Source organism: Sinohyriopsis cumingii, chromosome 2 (genome assembly GCF_028554795.1).
Source record: "Sinohyriopsis cumingii isolate HCF-2022 chromosome 2, ASM2855479v2, whole genome shotgun sequence".
In the NCBI taxonomy this organism is placed as follows: domain Eukaryota; kingdom Metazoa; phylum Mollusca; class Bivalvia; order Unionida; family Unionidae; genus Sinohyriopsis; species Sinohyriopsis cumingii.
This window is the reverse complement of record NC_142962.1, coordinates 85,398,617-85,419,452: the sequence shown is the minus strand read 5'-3', so window position 1 is coordinate 85,419,452 and position 20,836 is coordinate 85,398,617. Positions and strand designations below refer to the sequence as shown.

The window sequence follows — 20,836 nt, the reverse complement described above, 5'->3', positions numbered from 1 at the left end:
TAAAAAGTATCAGTGTGATTAAAAAAATTTAGAATATCATGTTCAAGACATGGACTAAAAGTTGAAATACGTTCTTCCTTTCAGTTTGAGATGAGATAAATTCTATGGCACACCTCAAGGTATGAACAAATGTTGACACAATGGCTGTTGTTTACTGTAGGCTAGTTAGAATACTTTAACTCATGAAACTTCACACTAAAGGTAAGAAGGGTGACTGTAAGTAAACAGTCAATAAAAGTTTGTTGACATTTTTATCCCTGAATAGTGGAATAAGGAACCTGCCAGAATAATTCTTATGCAGATGTGAGGGGTTGACTGGGGGGGGGGGAAGGGGTAAATATTGGTAGGCAGTAACCTTCTGTGTTGGATGGAGGACAATTTTTTGCAGATGCTATTTTCCCTTTCTATGTTCTGGTCAGATTCTACATAACTGTTTTCTGCACTTTTGGTGTTCTGATCATAGCCCCATGATCCTGAGCAGGTAATCTTTCTGTGTTCCCCATTTACCTGCAAGAGACTTTTCCAGTGAAGTGAACTATAAGAACACTTGCAAGACAATAAAGAAAGGGTGCTGTTAACAGTTCTTAGTGGTAAAAAGCTTTTGCACTGCAAAATCAGAGCAAAATACCACTGACTTTAATTTAATCCTTTGAAGCCATGACTGTTTAAGAGACAACTTGTGCTTTAGAAAAAACAAAAAGAATAAAAAAGAGTTGAGTCTGGCTACTGGATCCTAAAATATATAGTTGATGCAGGCAGCTGTTGTATGCATAAGGTCATAAACTGGACTAAAGTAGCTGTCACTAACTGCCATCAGAGTTACAAATTCCTGTAAATCTCCAATATAATAATCATTTGCTTCATTAAAAGGAACTGTCACCAATGTATTTGATCAATTCAAGGCTTTTTTCATTAAATATTGTTTGTGAAAAACCACAAAACCACAATAATGCCATAATGAAAACCCATTTGAAAGGTCTTCATTGTAGCAGTTGAGTAAGTCATCTGTTTTTGGAGTCAATTTTAGCCAGGAGTGAATGAAGTCTTTGCCCTTGTCTTTAATAAGTGATTATCATTTTCCAGATTCAAATGTTATTGTAAAAGATTTATCTTCTTTGTTGATTTTTAAAAAAAAGTTACCATTATTAAAACCCATGTCAAGTCATCAATGTAGTCACTGTGGTGCAGGCATGTTATACAATTTGTTTAATGAGTTAATCTCTTTATGTCACCCATGAATTGAGCATTTTGGTTTTGTCTTTCAATATATATATATTTATTTTGTTTCTGGTTGGGATGATTGTGTCTTTTGATTTCATTCATTGGTGCATACATATTCCATATTTACCTAAAGCCCAATCAAAGCTGCTTATTCATAAACAGGATGAATAAGTGTTATCATTAGGTAACCATGCAGTTCCTATATTACATTTAAAGTGAGTCTGAAATTTATGGATATGTAAAGTTAACTTACAGACAGGATAAATAAATGTTACGTTATTAATTTTGCATTTCATATGCTAAGCTTCATGCACATATAATATTCAAATATAACTGTAAATGTCTTATAATAGATGTTTATCTTTATTGTTATGCACAATTTCTGAGAAGAAATGATTGCAATAGTTTGACATAAATAACAAATAAAATACATGTACAGCAGTATAAATATTTTTCTTTTTTAAACTGCAACTTTTGGACCTTGAAAAATGATAATCTTGCACAAATTGATTATCACAGAACACCTGACTTGAGAGACTGCAAATGGACAAAAGAGGAGGTCTCACAAGATAGGTTTTAATGTATAGCACAAAAGATAAAAGTAAAAAATACAAAATCCTTAAAATATTGGGTAAATTATGTATAAAAAGTGCATTTTTTTAAAACTCCAAGATCTTCTCTGGTGGTACATCACCATAAAGTTTCCTATTTGAGTTCACATGGAAACACTTTTATCTCAGTAATGAAGTCAATACTCTCAGAAGACTGTTTTCTTGTTAGTGAAGACTGGCAAAGAAATATTTGATACAGATATCAAGCTGTCCTTTTGTAGGCTGCTCAGAGCTTGTGGGTGAAACATGAATATTCAACAAGGAGCAACTGAATGTAAAAATGGGAGCCTGTTGTACAACTTCTATGTACAAGGATAGCTTTTATGTTTTTATTGATTTTTATTTTACATTGTCTACTGTGTGGTTATCCAAGTTTTGCTGCCACTTTTAGCCTTTATTTATCCTGAGTCAAGCTGCTAACATTTATAGCAGTAATCAGACCAGTCTGCAAAGCAGGAAGGCATTACTGAAAATCATTTTCAAGACAATATTCAGTTGGTCTCATTGATGAAGGGCTAGCTAGAAAAGAAATAGAAGTTAATGGGGGTAAAATAAAAATTAAATATGAAAACTCAGAGAACTGTACACCAAAGCTTAAAGCGACAATGCTGCCATTATGTGCAAAAAGTTGTATATGCCAAATCACCAAAATAATACTGAATCTTGAAAGGCCTTAAAGCTTTACTGTACCAGCACTTAAAACTTATTTCTAAATAAAGTGTCTTTATACACTTTTATTTAGTCAGTCTTACATGTCGTGGAAGGCATCTGGATGGTGGTCCCAGATCCCAACATGTGACAGGGGCTCCTGTCCTTGGCTCAGGTAAGACAGGTACACACCATCAGAAGTGGACACTGTCACCAGACTGGCTCCATTTATGCCTTTCACTGTCACAAATACCTGGACATGAAGATAGGAAATTTTAAAAATATAGACAATTGGCAGAAAAATAGGAGACACTGTTGTTTTTCTTTCCATTAAACTATCTGTAAATAATATGGTCATTGGGTGCATGCATACAAAGAAAGTAACAGCATTTTCAACTTGTTCTTATTCTACTCAGTTCATGCAAAAAATGTTGAGAATCCTGAAGTGGTTCAACATGACCTGTATTCATATGTCAGATACACATATAGAAATGATGAAAAGTCAGTGATGTCTTTGATGATGCTTAGGTGATGAATGCAACCCCCCTCCCTCCAATAAAAAACAAAACAAAGGACTCAAATGGCACACAATATGCCCATCTTGTTAATTTTTTCCTACTCATTTCCCTGATCTCTGGGCTAGAGTCTTGACTACTTTCCCTGATCTCTGGGCTAGAGTCTTGACTACTTTCCCTGATCTCTGGGCTAGAGTCTTGACTACTTTATAATGAGATGTGGACCTCAGTAGAGTGTCATTAAAATATATGTAGGATATTAAAAAAGTAGCAGCCTGTATGTATGAATGTACTTGGGTTTAACAGTATGTTATAAAAATACCACCTCTGTGGTGCTGATTAAAAGTTCAACAAATGTAAATATAAAGAATTGCAAAAAATATTGTTGGAAGATAAACTATTTCAAATACCTATACACATAAAGTAATACCAAATAAAAGATAAAGGTGAAAAGTACGAAATCCATAAAATAAAGGGTCAAAATTTATCAAACAAACTGAATTCCATCAAAGAGTCCCAGATTTTCCCTAGTGGTACATCTTAATAGAGTTTTCTATAAAAAAATCTCACTTGGATGTACATATGAGAATTAAAACTTGGATAACTTAAAAGAAACTAACCAAAATACACAAGATTTCAAAACAGTTTAGTAGAGTTAGATATAGATGTCTGCCCAGCAATATTTAGAGTTTTTTGTACAAATTTAAGACACATGACATTCTGAGAGTGAGTGAGCACTCAAGTTCAGGAGTTTTGTGATTGCAAGGTGAGGTGATATGAAATTTTGTTAACGCACACTTATCTTTTTCCCCAAAGTCCATATACAACTAGAGGAATCGTGAGCAATATGCTCACATAAATATAGCCCTGTATTCCAACTATATGCCATGATATTTGGTTTGCTTTGGTTTTGTGCTTTACAGCACAGCAATACAAGTAGGTTTTTAAGTGCCAAGGCAACTGGAATAAAATGCCTTGCTGAGGACATACCACAATAGCTGACCCAAGCTAGTCTGATGTAGGATTCGAACCTGCACCCTGTTGTTCATGAGTGCTGCAGGATAACCACTGAGTCACTGTGGCTCCTTGAATCTACTGTCCAAATGCACAACTCCTCTGAAAACAACCAGTGGTATGAAGACAATTATATGTCAACATGCATATTTAATTCTGATGAAGTAAGTTTCAAATCAATCCACTAAAAACTACAAGTCTTTGAGTTGTTGCATTAAAAAAATGATATCATACACTGCATCGAGAAAAGGGCAATGACTCCTAAAATATTACATGAGCAAAAAGATTTGTAAATATATGCAGATTTTGAAGATGTCTATAAGATGTACAAAGTTTCAAAGTAATACATAAAAACAAATGGCACTAATTGTGCTTACAAGATTTTGTCATACACTGCATTAAACTACAAGAGAAAAGAGGGCAACAACTATAAGAAAAGAATTGCTAAATGAGAGTGATTTCTTGATATGTGCATATTCAGGGGATAACCATACTATTTACCAAGTTTCAAAGTAATTGTCATGGAATTGGGTAGGAGTAATATCAATATGTATATGTTGTCAAAAATGTACTCTGGTTTCGTTGCCACGTACAACGTCACCCGAGGGTGGTATACTTTTTTCGGCTTAGTTATTTCGAAATCCTGAGTGAAGCTTGCAGCAGGGAAACTAAGTACCTAGCTGCGCATCTGTCACAGCTAGTGTACATATAGTGCAAATTCTCGATAAACAAATCACATTACGCCAAGTCTTGTCAGGACGCTCACCCCTTCACAGAAGCAAATCTCCAGCTGTAGAGGTAATGAAATTCTTTATTATCATTCGTCTATATGACAGAATTGTTTTCATACTTTATATGTTTTAGAACCTTAATGTTTCAAAAAGACTTCTATCTGCAAATATATTCATTGAGTGCAGTAGCTAACGAGCAGGAAACATAGATTTATTCTAAATTCTATGGCGAGTCAATACCTAGGTTATACAACACTATATTATAACTACTATGGTCTAGTTCGAGTTAGCTATTTGTTGCAACTGATCAGACAACTTGTATTTAATTATACAATGTTTGCATTAAACAATTAATGTATTGGGTAATGAATTCATGTGCACGCATGCGCTACATATATGACTGAAGAAGTACTTAACCGTGTCATGTGTACTACACAGTTTAGTTGTTATCATTTTAGCTGCCTAAATGCCATGCTGTGCACATCGTTTGATGTGGAGTCACCAGCTGTAGAGCTGCTTTATACATGCCTGCCATGCCTTGTACATCGTTTGATGTGGAGTCACAGAACTATGTGGGGGTTACTGTGACGTATGCGCTGTGTTTGGTGATGTTGGATCGGAAGAGGGAACTGGTTTTCTTCTGTGCGAGGGACCAGGGCTTCGCGACCAATGGGTCTGTGATGTGAGGGGATCCTTCAGCAGACTGAGAGGAGCGGACCATTTGTGGGTGCTTCTCTGACCATTTACTAGAGCGCGTGGAACCGGAGTTAACATCTTGGTTGTCAAATGGGTGCCAAGATGGTTGTAGTGTTCCATGTTATTTCCACAATTGCATTTATGTCATTCATCCCTATTGCTATGTTGTTATATGAACGATCGATAGCATCATGTCATTCATCCCTATTGCTATGTCGTTATATGAACGATCGATAGGTTCATCATTTCATCATGTCATTCATTCCTATTGTTATATCGTTATATGAACGATCGATAGGTGCATAATGTCATTCATCCCTATTGCTATGTCGTTATTTGAACGATCGATAGGTTCATCATTCCATTCATTACTATCGTTATATGAACGATCGATAGGTTCATAATGTCATTCATCCCTATTGTTATGTCGTTATCTGAACGATCGATAGGTTCATCATTCCATTCATTACTATCGTTATATGAACGATCGATAGGTTCATCAATCCATTCATTACTATCGTTGTGTGAACGAACGATAGGTTCATCATTCCATTCATTACTATGGTTATATGAACGATCGATAGGTTCATAATGTCATTCATCCCTATTAAGTTGTTATATGAACGATCGATAGGCGAATAATTACACATTGTTATATAGTTATCTGAACGATCGATAGGCGAATAATTACACGTATTGCTATATCGCTATGTGACCGATCGATAGGCGAATAATTTTATTCATTCATATCGTTATATGAAAATATCGTTAAATGAACAATCGATAGGTTTATGTTAATTCCTATTGCAATACCGTTGTGTGAACGATCGATAGATTTATAATGTTCATTCCTATTGCAATGCCATTGTGTGAATGATCGATAGGTTTATGTTGTTCATTCCTATTGCAATGCCATCGTGTGAATGATTGATAGGTTTATTCCTATTGCAATGCCGTTGTGTGAACAATCGATAGGTTTATGTTCATTCTTATTGCAATGCCGTTGTGTGAACGATTGATAGGTTTATGTTTATTCCTACTGCAATGCCGTTGTGTGAACGATCGATAGGTTTATGTTCATTCCTATTGCAATGCCGTTGTGTGAAAGATAGATGGGTTTATAATGTTATTAATTCCTATTGCAATGCCGTTGTGTGAAAGATGGATGGGTTTATAATGTTGTTCATTCGTATTGCAATGCCGTTGTGTGAACGATTGATAGGTTCATCATTTCATTCATTTCTATTTCAATAGTTTTACGATCGATAGGTTCGTAATTTGCACTGCTTTTCAATATCATTTTATGAATGATAGGTTAGTAATTTATACTTCTTTTCTGAATCGTTATTTGAACGATACATAATTACATTCTTTTCTAAATCATTAGTTGAACGATACATAATTATTTCTTTTCTGAATCGTTATTTGAACAATACAAAATTACATTCTTTTCTGAATCATTATTTGAACGATACATAATTACATTCTTTTGTAAATCGTTGTTTGAACGATACCTTCAAGACTTTTTATATTGAGGTGTAGGTCACTTTTATTTTGTTGATCAGTGATAGGAATTCATGTTTGTTTTGAAATTCCTTTCGTTAAATTAATGTGGAGTTTTGTTTTCTTCGTTGAGTTAATTGTTGATAGTTCCATGTTAGGAACTTTATCATTTTCCTTATCTTTTGATTATAATGGTGTCAGATTTGTTATATTTAAATTGCATTTATAAATAAACATCTTGTAAACGCAGTTGCTTTTGGTGTCTTCCCAAATCCAGTCCCAACCCGGCTTCATCCTGTGATAGTAATTCCATGACAGGAGTACCTAGAAGGGCCTGACACTATACTGTCTTAAAAAGATTTTCGTGGAATTCAAGATAAGGCCATTTCTTCTTTTTAACTGCTGAATATTTAACCAAACCTGAGATTCTTGAGCTAACACATTTTCACTCTGTTAGCCATATACGACTGGCACCATTTTCATTTTAGACAAACTAGACACCATTGGAACATGTTTCATGAATACTACATGTAGTTATGACCATTGATTCAAGAGACAGAATGTTAATATGCTCATCATGGCAGCCGTATTGTGGTAAGATTAGCCCCATTTTCATTCAAGACCAGCTAGACAACATAATTAGTCTTCTGGTACAAGCCTATGTAGAAGATACAACTTTCCATTTAGGAGTACTAGAAACAACACTTTTAAAATGACTGCCATGGTGGCCATACCTATCCAATGTTGATATGACTTTCCATCAAGGAACAGCAATAAGATTTTCTTGATGGCTGCTGTGGTGGCTGTATTATTTTAGATCAACCAGATATAATAAAACTTCTAGTGAAAACTTTATATGATTTTCCATTCAGAAAGGGTAGCAGTAACAAGACATTAAAGATGGCTGTTGCAGTAGCCATATTGTATGCTAGATCTGCACCTTTATTTTTACAATCAAGTGAACATCATTGGAAGTCTTTCAGTGAAATCCCATGTTGATATGACCATCCATTTATAAGGAGCAGTGATTCGATTTTAAAAATGGCATTGGGTGGCCATATTGAATGTCCAAGCAGAACCATTTTCATTTTGGAGCAACTAGACATAATAGCATGTCTTCTGGTGAAAGCCAATGTTGATATAATTTTCTATTCAAATGAATTAGCTTTAACAAGGTTTTCAAGCTGTCTGCTTTCATTTAGGTTAAACTCAACATTGTAAGAATTATTTTAGCAAAAAAACCATGTTGATATAACCAATGATGTTGATTTCACCATTAATTCATGAGTATCAATAACACGATTTTCAAGATGACTACTGTATCAGTCATACTGGATGTCTGAGCAGCACCATTTTTAGAAAGGACTAACCAGACTAAGGGATGAAAGTGTGTGTAGAATTTCATGTCAATCCTCCCATTAACTTAATAGAATTAGTAATAAAAACTTTTACTGACAGACACACACGCATTGGAATATGAACATCAGACAATGGACAATGGATAACTATTCATCCCATAATATTTTCTGAGTACCAGATGAAAGGATTTACAAGATACTAGATAATTACAGATAGACCAACACTGTAGGTCAAAATGGCAATCATTCTCTAATGCATGATCTTACAGTGATGACAAAGAGATTAATTTGTTTACATTTTGTTTTTACCCTCTTACTGTTAGTGAGTTCCGTTTGATCTACATTTTGGGAATTGAAAATTAACATACATAACAAAGACTACTTTTGAAATGCTATGGTGATCAGATTTTGTAATACACAAGAAAATATGAAAAATGAGGATAATAATTACATCCCAACTGTATTATTCTTTACTTGTAAGTATACATTCGACAATGGTCACTGAGAATGTATCAAATATGTTTGCCAACAAGTAACCTGCACTTAAGGAAAATCTGTTTTGATTTATAAATCATCAGGGGATATGAAATAACCTGTCGGAGTCCATATAGATCCAGTCCCTTGATGACATAGTTGTTGGATTCTGCTGGGACATCAAAGAAGGACTTAAGTTGTGTTCCTCCAGGTGTGGTCCCAACACCAATCTGATATCTAAGAAAAAAAAGTAGAAATCAAAAGTTTATAATGCCATTTTACTCCATCCTTAAATCACTCAGAAAGATTATATATATATATATATATATATATATATATATATATATATATATATATAAGCATTTTAACTCATAAATGGGTATATGGTTCTATGGTGCTCATTAAGAACTGTATTTAACAAAAAGAATTAAGAAGATCAACCCTTTCAAGTAAATGTAAATGTGAGGTATTTTATGGAAAAGATGAACATTTTAATATTCCTTAAAATGTGTATAAAATAAAGGATAATGGTAACAAATAAAAAAATCCTTAAAATATATGGTCAAAATTGTTTATGAAACCTGTATTCCCATAATAAAGTTTATGATTTTCTCTGGTGGTAAATCATGATCACTAAGTTCTTAACATTGAGTTCACATCTTAAAACCTATTTCACAGAGAAAAAGGTGGCACACTCAACAAGATTATGTTCTACTATTAGTAGACACTTGCAGGTTTGCACTTTGGTCAATGTTCACTTTTTGTACAGTATGTATGAGTCAGGTATAGTTATCACATATACGATTGGCACAATACCACCTCATCTCTGTGACTTTTTTCTATATGAGGGTAAACACACACCCATGACAGGTTGAATGTTGTAAAGCTTGTTGGTGGCAATTTCATTCCATATATTTTGCCAGTTATAAAGAACATGCAAATTCATATAATATTTGAAGTCAGTAAATGGAGTCTTCCATATGGAAACATGTGCCTGCAGGGAAGTTTTGAATGCAAGAGACTGTCAGAGATCTTTTATATTTTGTACCTACCAATGTATTGCACATTTTCCTTAGACTGTAAGTTTGGACATTTTCAAAATGCCAAACTTTCATTTTCCAGCATCTCATTTACATTTCACTTCAGAAAAATAATCGTTGCTTAAACTGGTAACTATTACATTCTAATTAATTTTCAAAACCAAAATATCCTAAATCTGCAATCAATTCTGCTTAAATACACAACCAGTATTATATATGCTTTGTCAAGATGAATAAAAGGTAACTACAGGTCTTTTAATTACCTTTCTGAGTATCTAATCAAAACTGATTAAAGACAGCATACATCACTGCTTGCAAACATTAATCTACACCAAAACTGGACAGTGATTAAATCAGGTCCGATCTACTGGCAAATTATATCATTGCAAAGGGCCCAAATAACTAAAGATGACTCTGCAGGACCATGAGAAACAGAGCATGGTTAAAAAAAAAAAGTGTTCAGACAATCAGGGCCATAGCTCTACAAAATGATTATACAAAATGCTAATAATGATGTGAAACTTAGATGTAATCAAAATAAAACTGCACAATATCTGATTACAACCTGATAATAAAAAAAACACTCACTGTGTAAAAAATGAAAGTCTGTGTGTTAATCAAAGTCCATAACTCATACATGTGAGAAAACTAAGAAGCCAGCTTAAGATAAATTGGGAGATTTGCAAATTTCCAAGTCAAGAAATATTAATTAGACTACACTTGAAAAATGATCTATTGCTGTAAATGGAAGATTATGTTTGGCTACATGTTAGCAAACAGTGTCTCAGCACATACAGCTTTAACCACATTTCAGGCAGACTCCAAAAACATGGATTTCAGTGATGGCTTATTTCTTTTAACTTTTAATATGTTGTGATAAATTGCATAACACATAATGTCATTCCTGCTACCATAGCAGATGTTAGAATTAGCTTTACATGAAGGGTAGAATGCATATTCATGGCCTTTTTACTTCAATCCAATTACAAAAATTCCTGTTTCCATCCATCATTAAATTTCATGTGATATTTTGGTTGCTTGGCTTTTGGTGTTTTGACCAATTTTAAACACCAAAGCAAAACCAACTGTTTTATGCTAATTAAGCTTTTCAGTAATTATCCTTAATCAGTTAATTCATTCAGACTTGTAGCAGACCACACATAGTAGAATTCATGTTGACAAACTTGACTGAAGTCAACTGACACTGCCAACAAGAATCAGTATGGTGTTAGTTGCTTTAAGCTGCTTGTAAAATGCAATGAAATCATCTTGCACTTCTTAAACCAGTTCACTGTCATATGATCATAGGCAGCATTACTGTACATATACTACACATGAAAGAAGGAGTGAACAAAAATGGAATAATTTTTTATTCCAAAAATAATTTTGCATAAATGGGAAATTTCACTGAGTGACAGGAGGGATGGGAGACACCCATCATCTTGGTAGCAAAATCCTCACATGTATGATAACTCCACAAAATGGAAATGTCAAGTGTGTCAAACACTGTGAATATGAACAGCAGCAAATCTGATTGTACTCTAAGAACAATTAACTATTCTGTGAAAATATATGTGGGGCTGACGGAAAATTAGGGGCCATAATTCTGCTAAATGATATTGTAAAATGACGACAATCTCCCTCTTCCAAGATCCAGTCAATCAAAGCTCTTTTAACCGAGATCCAATAATACTTCTGTACAACCAAAATGTGAAAGGATGAACAAATGAATGATGATCTATAATGCTGAAAAACCGATTCAATATTTGATAAATACTTGAAACATCTCTTTCTGAAGTCATCTTTTCTGCCTAATAATATGTTGCCTTCTTTGGGGAAAAAACAAATAAGAATCTAATATTCTTGTATCAGGGATTGCACTCTTATTATGGGGTGGCCACTCAAGAGGCAGATAACTTTATAAATCTTCATACTAAATTTGGTTGAAATGCCAATAATTCCTAGTGATCTTAAGTAAACGCCAAAGCCTGAATGGAGAGATGGATAAATGGACACTCATTATGATTACTATTATAGCTGACTTCTTCAAGTGGAGTCAGAATAAATAATCAGTGACTAGAATAGTTCCATTAATGATCTAAAATTCAAATTAACAAAGAAGCAAATAAGAGGAATCATTTGAATACTAGCTAAAAGAATTAACATAATACATATACCAGTACATACTTTGAAATGCTTGATTCTTCATCTCTGAAGGGTTGCCAGGCAGCAGAAATACTTGTGAAGCTCTCTTGGCAGACAGAATCTATCCTCTTACATTCTGCAAAATTTGATAAATATTCTGTGAAGTCAAAATTTATTTCTGGAATATTTAAGTTCTAAAAGAGTTCATGTTTTAGTATCCACTATTCACTTGTGCAACCAAAATTGTTTATTCCATTATCTTGAATAAAGCCTGCAAGAAGGGCCAGTTGTGTAATTCAAGTAGTGTCACATAATACACTAATAGTTCCATCTTTTGAAAATATCAATCTCCATATGGTGGAGTATTCTATGCTTGTAACACCATTAGTAATTAATAGATTAAATTACCCATTAAGGCAGGTGATATGATATTCCTTGAATTAGAACTGGATATCTCAAGATCATGAGCCCAAGCTTCCTGGACTTGTATTCTTTCATCATGGATCCAATGTCTTTTCTTTTTTCCATAAACTAGTCTATAGGCTCTAAGTTTTTGGAAAAACACACTTGTGGCCCTGCACATTCATTCTCAAATCTTGCTGAAGCACTGTATGTATTATATAATGAAAATTGGGAATGGACACCATAAATCAAATTTTTCTTTAAAACGAAATAGGCAAAATCTTCCAATATTTCATAGTGAAAAGAGGCATTAGACAGACTGAGTAAAAGGGCAATATAGATAAAAAGTAGCCATCAGACCCTTGAGTTACAGGGAGAGACAGATAGACTAAAATATAAATTACATCTTATCTGTCTCCCTGCAAAGAAAGAGAGAGAGAGAGAGAGAGAGAGAGAGAGAGAGAGAGAGAGAGAGAGAGAGAGAATATGTAATTCTATACCTTCCTCTGTTTCACAGGCAAGTAGATTTTTCTGCACTGTGTCAACATCACTGGTAACATTAACCCTGTAATCCCTTAGTAGTTCCACCACTATTCCTGCAGAAGGAGGTGTCTTATCCACAGTGATTGGCCCAGAGTAGGCTGAGCTGGATAGGTTCAGTTGGTTGACAGCCACAACCTTAATGTAGTAGGTCTTTCCATGTAATACTTCTGAGTCAACCTCTAGATATATATAAAAAAAGAAAATCCAAGGAATTTGGATGTGTTTTGTTTTCTCCCCTGCCTGATACTAGTAAGTAATTGCATTCAAATAACCTTGAACCTGATCTTACCTGAGGTTGCAAATGTGGCTAAGGTGCATGACTTTGAAAGAATGTGGCTTCTGATGCTACATTACAGGTATGATAGCTCTCCCTGTATTGGTTTTGGACTTATGCCCATATTAAAATAAACTTTAATTGAAAACTTTAAAGATAATTTTCAGATGACTTTGACCTTGCCTGAGAGCTAGATGGAAGTTAGGGCTGAAAAGTTATATAAGAGCATTGTTGATTGACTCTGTAGTCCCCATATAAAAAATAAACCCCTCTCTGCATTTGGGACATGCATAACTGCCAACCTTTCAGGCTCGCAATTTGTGAAAATAGGGATAAAAAGTAGTAAATTTGGACATGAATTAGTGAAAAATACTATGACAATAACTCCATCCACTCTGACCATCAATACTACACTATATCAACATCACAATGTAAAACTAAAACACTAATATGTGCAGAAATATATCTGCATTTATTTTTATTATGGTATTCATAAACTTTCCTTGTTCTTGTGGTTATTTATCAAGACATAATACTGTTGCAGACTTAAACTTCCTCAACTGCTTGGTTGTAAATTTGTTTTCTAAACAGTTCAGATTTCTTGCCTGCTGGTTGATCCTGGTGACTAAAATTGCTGACAAATTTTCTGCAGCTAAGGAGGCCCTAAAGTCTGTCTTTTTTTTCCTCACTAGAGAAATACTCTTTTGTTGTCAATGTTGCTGCAGTACTTTTGGTTCTTCCACAGGAAAATTTGGAAGTGATTTTCGAGTCTGGGAACATTTGTCAGAACAAATGTTTAGCATGGTCTCCAACTGATAATGGTAGATTGTGTTCAACAAGAAAACTCACAAATAATGCTTCAACATTGGTAGTTTGCAGGTCTTACGCCAATGGCTTAAAATATTCCAGAGCTGAAATCTGCGAATTCTTAATTTTCTCCAAGTTCAAGGTGTTTTTTGCAACCAATGTGCTTCCTCATATTGTCTCTGCCACCATGCCCAATACTAATATTTTTTGCACACTGTGTGCAAAAAGCATGAGTATATGAATGTTTAATGGCAGATTGCGTGGCCAATTGTTGCTATATTCCAATTTAAACTTCACTTTTTGAGCAATACATTTCTTTTTCCTTGGTGGTGAAGACATTTGCAAGATCTTACATGCAATGCTGAACATTAACTAAAAGCAGAGCTGGTGACGCATGCGCGGAACAAAATTCTGGTTAGGCCCCAGTTTCTCTCAAAAGCATTTGTAAAACTATTTTTATACATATAGATTAAAATAGGCTAAAATGCTTGCACCGGGCCAACTGTACTAATCGGCTGTAGTTCTACTAATATTGCGACCAGCAGTACTGGACCGTTTCGGCAACTGCCAATATCACGACTTGCGCTTAACGGGAAATCGGTTATTTTATTAAAGATTTAAAATAATTGAGAATTGGAGAATTCGTGAAATTTTGGTTTGTGGCATGAATTCATGAATTGCTAAAAAAGTCGTGATATTCACACCAAATTTGTGAGGGTTGGCAGCTATGGACATGTAACCATACATAAAAATGAACCCTTAACCAATGTTAAATGGTGGTACCTGAATGAGTGGTACTTACATGTGACCTATGTTAAAGCAGACCTGACAAAAATCTGATGCAACAAGAGGTTGCTAATAACATTGCTAATGTCCTCCAATGGTAAGCCCAATGTGTGGATTGAATGATTTATGTGAGTGTCATAAATGGAATGTGGATGAGTTAGCTCAAATTAAACATACAAATTCAGTGAATTTGTATCCCAACCTACCATGACAGTGAGGTCACAAATGTTCATAATAATGAAATCTGATTATGACTTGTTTAAGACAAAGCTATAAAGTTAATGGAAGCACATGAAGAGTTAATCATGTCTGATTGCCCTATCTTATTAACGGAAAGGTGCAGAAAAGGGGGTACCAAAAAATGTATAATAATATATATAACCTTGACTTTGAAAATAAAACCTTGACTGTAATATATAGGAGATGTCACAAAATTGAGAATTGCCACAGACAGTTTTTGTGATCAAAAAGCTGAAAGAAAACAACCTTAAGTTACTGACCTTGACCTTGACAAGGTCACAAGTGTACAATTCTAGTGACAGTATAAAACTCTGTCAAGCTTCATTCATTTATCTTAAAAGCTGTTAAGTTAGAAAGCAGATGTGCAAATGTGACTGAAATCTAACATACTGACCTGTGACCTTGATCATAAGGGTAATACTCCCAATGTGGTATACAACACACATCACACATGTTATAGTTATATATACCAAGTTTCACCACTTATTCTTAAATGGCTCTAAAACTGGGAAGTGGAAAGGAAAATATAAGGGAAGATTCAACATAACAACACCTAGGCTTAGATCCTGAAGATAAGATGCCCAATTTGCGTGCAACACACTTGCCAAGGAATATAAAGTGAAACCTCACTAACATTATAGTCAAGGGGCCACAAAGTTCCATCAAGCTATGTACACTAATGTATGATATCAAGACAAGTCAGTTAACTGAATAAATAATAGATATTGCATATGTATCCTTTCTGCTATTCAACACAAAGGGGCAGGGGCAAAAAATGGGCTCTAGTGCCAACCGCCAACTTAAATTTAAGCATATTAAACTACTAAATACTTTCAACATTGATCACATGTTCAATATTTAATTGTTTTGTAGGGAGAACTGGTAACTGAATAGTGTCAGTAGAGTACATATGTACTCATTCTATCATTGAAAATGTGCATAAAGAAGCAACTTTTCTAGGCTTTTCTCTACTAGATTCCATTTGAATCAGAATACTTAATTTCTTGCTAATAAATGCACTAACTTATAAAACAATTTATATCATATTTTCATAACATTCATGCTTTGAGTGTCCAATGCATAAGATTTGTAACCATCCCAAAAATATCCAAATCTGGCAGTCTTGTATATGATGTCAATCCCAGTGTCATATAAGTTTTCAGTAAGCATGGCATATAACATCAAACTGAAGATGACTGGGGCCAATACACTGACTTGCTTGACTCTACTGCTAAACAGGAACAATTTAGATCACCCACCATTGTTCACAACATGAGCAAGCATGCCATCATGGAACTGCTGAACTGTTACAATGAATTTCTCTGGCCAACCAAAGTTTGCCATGATTTTCCTGAGTCTTGGGAAGATCTTGCAGAGATTTCACTCCATCTAGCAAAATCTCATCCAAAACTGGAGCTACAGATTTTGAACTGAGGACAATTGCAGAAGCACATTTCAGAAAAAATGCAGGACATGTTCTTGGACCCTACTGTGCACAAGTTATCATGAGAGAAATGTATTCAAAATCCCTAAACAAAACAGGTGAAATTTGACTATGCAGGATGAAATTACTGTGATATACTTAATGATCATGGATTTCCAAACCTGTCATAACATCTTCAACACCATACAAGAAATAAAATTTGCCCACCTTTGACTGTGTATGACCAGGTGTTGCCAGGAAGCTCTGTATAATGCAGTACAACTGATTCTCCTATATCAGTCTCCAAAGAGATTCTAAACCCGACTACTGGACTCTCTTCATCAAAGAAACCACTCCACTCACACTCCATTGCTGTATGGTCCTATAACAAGACAAAATATTTTGTAAATAAAATAAATGAAACCAGGTTAGTCTTCAACATGATGAATTTTTAGGCAGTTTTTAGGAAAAAGACAGGAGAACATGCACGCTTAAAAGGAAGTTGGAAAATACTTAAGACAGACTAGACAGTCACTTCTGTATATATGTTGACCATTTTATAAACAACTTGAATGGTACCTGAAAAGATACTGAAAATGTGCAAACTTATTTGTGACCACCTTCTCACCTGTACAAATGTTGGGCAAGTGACAATGCCCACCAAGGGAGGAGTCTGATCAACCACAACTGATGGGGATATCACATGGCTTGTCAAACCAGCTTTGTTCCTCGCGAACAAGGACACAATGTTGGGTTTTCCTGGAAGCATAGAAATACACTTTAGTGACTACACAGGATTAGTATAAGTAATTCACAGAATGAAAATAGATACTAAAAAGGGTAAATGGATAAATAAATATACAATGCTGTTGGGCATATCTGCACATGTAAGGTTTCCATCTCCAATATTAAAGCAAAATGCATACCAAATTCAACCGATTGATGAAAATAAAATACTGCAATACTTACCATTTGAAAATTGTCAATTGTCACCAGAATATTCTGTTCAAAATAATATTAATTTTGGACACACAGGATACCACCCCCATGTTTTCATGACTCCCAATATGTCAGCCTATTCTGCACACATCTTTGAAAAGATGTAATGTTTATTAATTGGGCTACATAAATGAAATACATTACTTTGGACTGTTCTGTCAGCATATCAGTCAAGTAATTAGGTCAGGTTTAAAGCTAGTTTACAAAATTCAATGTAACAATGCCAATAAATGGCACGAGTTATTAAACAAACTAAACTGATCTTGTAAAAAAATGAGTAAAGTTCAACATTTATAAAAAATAAGATATTAAGTGGAAGAGAGATAACAATGAATAGGATGTAATATGTTTATTACAAAAGAATTTAGAAACAGACTATATGCCAGGGAATTTCTTGAGAACCCCATTCTATCAGCAAGTTGATATGTTGGGTAGCAGACAATTTTGTATGTGTGGCACAACTTCTTGAAAAATTGGAAAGATGTATTAAGATGCAGAATTTTTTTAAGGTATACATTTCCATCTTTTATATAATTATTTATTTGTATGATTTTAACAGATACATAGTAAATAAGATTTTCTGGGTTACAGATTCAAGAAGGTCATGGAGTGGGTCTTCATGTTGACATTTAGAAATCACATTTTCATATGCACTTCAAGTCAAAATGTGGGATATTTTTATGCACTTTATACATTTCACTTTTCTTAATTAAAGTACGATCAATCTTTCTTGATATGAAATGGATTTTTGACCCAAAAAAACACGTAAACCAATGTTTATGGAAATGATGTATTGTTGTGCAGAATTACCTGATGTGCTGAATCGGCCGACAAGGTGGTATACATAATGCTATGCGTCCATGATTTTGTTCAAGTTTTCAGTAGTTTCAAGTTTTGGAGGTTGAAGACAGCATAATGGTTTTATGCAGGGACTAGTTAAATTCTTTGATACAGAGTATTCAAGTGATTGATGCTTAAGTGATCTAAATAAATTTTACTGGAGATCATTAAATGTATTATATCAAAATGCTTCATTAATATAAGTCATAAGTAGGTAAACACTACATGATTACCTCCAAGGTATGGCACCACCTGCCCTAGAGGAAGTGAGGCCTCATACAATGGAGAAAGAGGTGACTCGGTCATGTTCCAGATGTTTTCACCCAGAGGATATGTCCCAACAGTATACCAAGTGGTCTCAATATTGTCCAGCACCTCAGGATCAAGGATCTCAGTGTCATTGAAGTGCCATGCAGCTGTTAGTGTGTCAGTAGACTGCTGGTAAATTGTACCAGAGGACTTGCCAGCCACCTGCTGTTCTGACAATCTGAATATTAATATTAATAATAATGATAATAATAACAATAATAATAGTAATAATGATAATAATTTGCAGGAGTAAGTATGAAACAGTTATTCACCTGATCCATTGAGGAAAACAAGATGTCCAGGTAGTTCTGATATCACTCACCTAGCTTACAAAGCACAATTAACATTTTGCTATGCAAGCTTCTTGTAAAAAGTCCAAGATCTTCTATGGTGATAAATCATTATAAATAATATAAGACTATTTGTATGCACACAGTGACCAAAGCTAGTTGGGGTCCATAGAACCCAACCATGTTATAGACCAAACTGTGTTATAACCAACCAAGTCAGTTAACTGAAGAAAATTATGCATTTGCCTAAAATATGGCAGGCTAGGAGGGGGGTAATAAAAGTGGATACAAAAATAGATGCTTTTGACTAAATGAAGGCAAGCTGGTTTGAAAACACATGTATATTGACAACTTGAATTTGTGTAGTACAATCTATAATCCATTAAGTACTGTACTTGTATATAATAAATCCACAAATTTGAGTATGCATCACATGTTATAAACTTTGTGCATGACTCACATCCTGTTAGAAAACACAAATAAGAAGTATTTATTTAAATTTTGATCAATATCCAATTGTCTCCAAGGCAATTCACTACAGTTGTTGCAAGTAGCACATGGCTATATCTGTTTACATGCTACAAATACATGAACTTAAATTAGCCTAGATTTTGGGACAGTATCACCTTGCCGAGGCTACCCAGGAGATGAGGCTATTGATAGAGAAATGAAAAATTGAACAAATAAAAAAGTTTAACTAACATCTTTGCGAGATAGCCCATCCTTAATTAACTTGATGGTGAGATATCTGTGGTTTCATAAGATTGGACATTTAATTTGCAGTGTTTTTTGCTACCACTGGTAGTGACCTTAAGCAAAAATTAAACTTTATGGCACAATAATCACATTCAGGTCACTTTGGAAAATGCAACAATCTATCAGATTCCATTGTTTTTATTTAAGCTTAGTGCTGACTTCCTGTGATGAAAGGTTATTTGTTTTTATTGAAGACTGTAGTCAGCTTTCTTTGATGAAGGGTGCATGTGTTATTGAAGTTACTGCTAAAGGACAGCTTTGGAGGACCAAACAGATGTCTGTTTCTTATTGCAACGGCTACATTAAGTAATTGTAGAACACTGATGCTGATTTTTTTCTTCATTAACTTAGTATTAGTACAAAATGATCAGTGCTTCAAAGGTGGTCAGTTTTCTTTGAAGTTTGAGCAAAACTAATTTTTTATGGGTACATTTTAAAAACAAAAGAAATTTACTATTGTTTGGTCAATTATAGCAGTTACTTTTTCTGCCTTTAAAAAGTTGGTCTATTGTAGTTAGTCCCAGTAGGATAAGTAGACCAACAAATAGATCTCTGTTTTTGTGTGTGTATTGTTTTGGTGAAATTGCTGGCAGTGGAGTGATGCTGCCTTCCATGCATGCATCAGAAATTATTTGAAAAAGGCCAAGATATGATGAATAGAGGTGTTCTGTTCTGACAGGGATTACCATATTCATATTATTACTAATTTCAGTGTATGATAAACTATATGTAAAATAAATAATTATAATTTGGTGGTAATGACCGTGTGCAAAAAATAAAGGGATCTTACCTAAACAAGTTCTATGGAACACACACTACTCAACAACCTAATGGTACAAACGTACAAAGTCAATGTATATTTTTTGTCTCATTCTGCTCTCAACTCAAGAATCTAATTACAATAAAAATAAAAGTACTCCATGATTTTTGCTGTTATTAGTGTGTGAGAGAGAGAGAGAGAGGATTATGTCTTAGTGTGCAAGTTTGTCTGCATTTAGAGCATATGCAGCTGTTATGTTATGTCATGTTGGCAAAATGATTATAATGGTTTGAACATGTATTAATTATGGGTATTATTTATTGGTAATTGTATGCAATGATATGAGACCAAATTGCAATTTTAAAAAAAGAACTTTAAGTGTGTGTGTGTGTGTGTGAGAGAGAAAGATGAATAAAATTTTTGTCAGTGTACAAGACCATATTTATTCAGG

The 20,836-nt window shown here is 34.3% G+C and overlaps 1 protein-coding gene across 1 annotated transcript in view; it reads right to left on the bottom strand.

The window, feature by feature from the left end:
- LOC149805308 (uncharacterized) overlaps window positions 1–20,836 on the bottom strand; it is a 471,406-nt gene that overhangs the window by 117,474 nt on the left and 333,096 nt on the right. Inside the window, exons 83-89 of the mRNA XM_089934018.1 lie at window positions 18,504–18,757; window positions 17,060–17,190; window positions 16,660–16,813; window positions 12,859–13,080; window positions 11,999–12,092; window positions 8,891–9,008; window positions 2,585–2,733 (exon numbers count right to left, since the gene is read on the bottom strand). Coding sequence (XP_089790144.1) covers window positions 2,585–2,733; window positions 8,891–9,008; window positions 11,999–12,092; window positions 12,859–13,080; window positions 16,660–16,813; window positions 17,060–17,190; window positions 18,504–18,757 — 1,122 coding nt within the window. The remainder of the gene's footprint in view (window positions 1–2,584; window positions 2,734–8,890; window positions 9,009–11,998; window positions 12,093–12,858; window positions 13,081–16,659; window positions 16,814–17,059; window positions 17,191–18,503; window positions 18,758–20,836) is intronic.